We start from the raw sequence: 1,306 nt of genomic DNA, 5'->3' as shown, positions 1-1,306 counted from the left end.
AGGGGGTGAAGTGCAGGCTTCCAGCCCGAGGGGAGACAATGACGGGGGGTCTAGGGAGATGCTGCATAACTGAGCTGACCCCCCAACACCCCGCACGCCTGGGACCCTGGGACAGTGGAACCCCTCCCCCCACCCCCCACTCACTGGGCGGGAACACCACCCACCCTCTCCCTTGCAGGAGAGTCCCAGGGTAAGGGGCGTGTCCAGGGCACCCGGTCACTCAGCTGCAGGGCAAAAAGAGAAACACAGGGCTTCGATCATTTATTGGGCACCTTCTGTATACGAGGCTTCATACACAAAATGCAACAGGGGAAAAGGGCATGGTTCTGTCATGAAGGAGGTTACTGTCAGAGCTCGAAAAGGACAGACGGTAAGAGGGCTCAGCAAGACGGTGGGTGAGCTCCACTAGAGAGCCACGTACAAGGGGCTGTGCCAGCAGCAGCGGGCTCTTGGACCATCCTCAGCAAGGAGTCAAGGAGGGCTTCCTGGAGGAGGTGCCTTCTGAGTCCACCCCCCACCACCCTCCTCCTCCTCGACCCTGTCCTCCCCTGCGTGTGGCAAATTACAGTGTGTGCAGCCCACAGTGTGGCGGCCCTCTGGGATGCTGGCTTCGCCCATCTCGTCAGAGTCAGGCTCTGACTTTATTGTCTGCTGCTGTTTCTTCGATTTCTGCTAGACTGACTTCTGCTTTTATCCTTGTTGATTTCCCATGTTTCTGTCTTGCTTTCTTTCTCTCCTCCTGGCTTCTCAGGTAGCACCTGGCAGTGGGTTGAAAGGGCCCTTCAAAAACTCATGCCCATCAAGAACTGCAGAGTGTGGCTTAATTTGGAAATAACTCTTCGCAGAAACAATCAAGTTAAGATGAGGTCATCCTGCATCGGAGTGGCCCTAATCCAGCGACATGCATCCTTTTAGGAGGAAGTCTGGACACAGACACACAGGGACGAACATGGGACCGTCTGATGATGGGTCTGCCAGTCAAGGGCAGCCCCCAGAAATTGAGGGGGCCCAGGGAGGACCCCCATCACAGCCCCGAGAAGCAGGGGAGACCCAGGATGGACCCCCGTCAGAGTCCCCAGAAGTAACTGCCTTTGCCAAAGCCTTGATTTGGGGTTTCTGGGTTCCACAACTGAGGTAATACATACCTGTTCTAAGCTGCCCAATTTCTTGTCAATTTGCTATGGCACCCGAGGAAACTCAGACACACAGCTCATTAATTTCTCATCTTATTTTTTATTTATCTCATTTTTTTTTTTTTTTTTGAGCTTTACTTTACTAGTGTGTGAGATGAGTGCAATTGTGCGGT

General features: G+C 53.6%; 1 protein-coding gene across 3 annotated transcripts in view; it reads right to left on the bottom strand.

Moving 5' to 3' along the window:
• The window catches only part of LOC105002246 (cAMP-dependent protein kinase type I-beta regulatory subunit-like), a 19,709-nt gene that overhangs the window by 3,505 nt on the left and 14,898 nt on the right, over positions 1-1,306 (bottom strand). For 2 of the 3 annotated variants that reach the window (XM_010858781.1, XM_010858780.1), the window contains exon 3: positions 193-758. The exons of the other annotated variant lie outside the window; for it this stretch is intronic. In XM_010858781.1, coding sequence (XP_010857083.1) covers positions 642-758 — 117 coding nt within the window. In that variant the 3' untranslated portion in view covers positions 193-641. Of the gene's footprint in view, positions 1-192; positions 759-1,306 lie in introns of those variants that run through there. 3 annotated transcript variants of the gene reach the window in all.

The sequence above is a fragment of the Bison bison genome, unplaced genomic scaffold, assembly GCF_000754665.1.
Source record: "Bison bison bison isolate TAMUID 2011002044 unplaced genomic scaffold, Bison_UMD1.0 scf7180017864407, whole genome shotgun sequence".
NCBI lineage: Eukaryota > Metazoa > Chordata > Mammalia > Artiodactyla > Bovidae > Bison > Bison bison.
The sequence above is the reverse complement of the archived record's forward strand: the minus strand, read 5'-3'. Positions and strand labels throughout refer to the sequence as shown.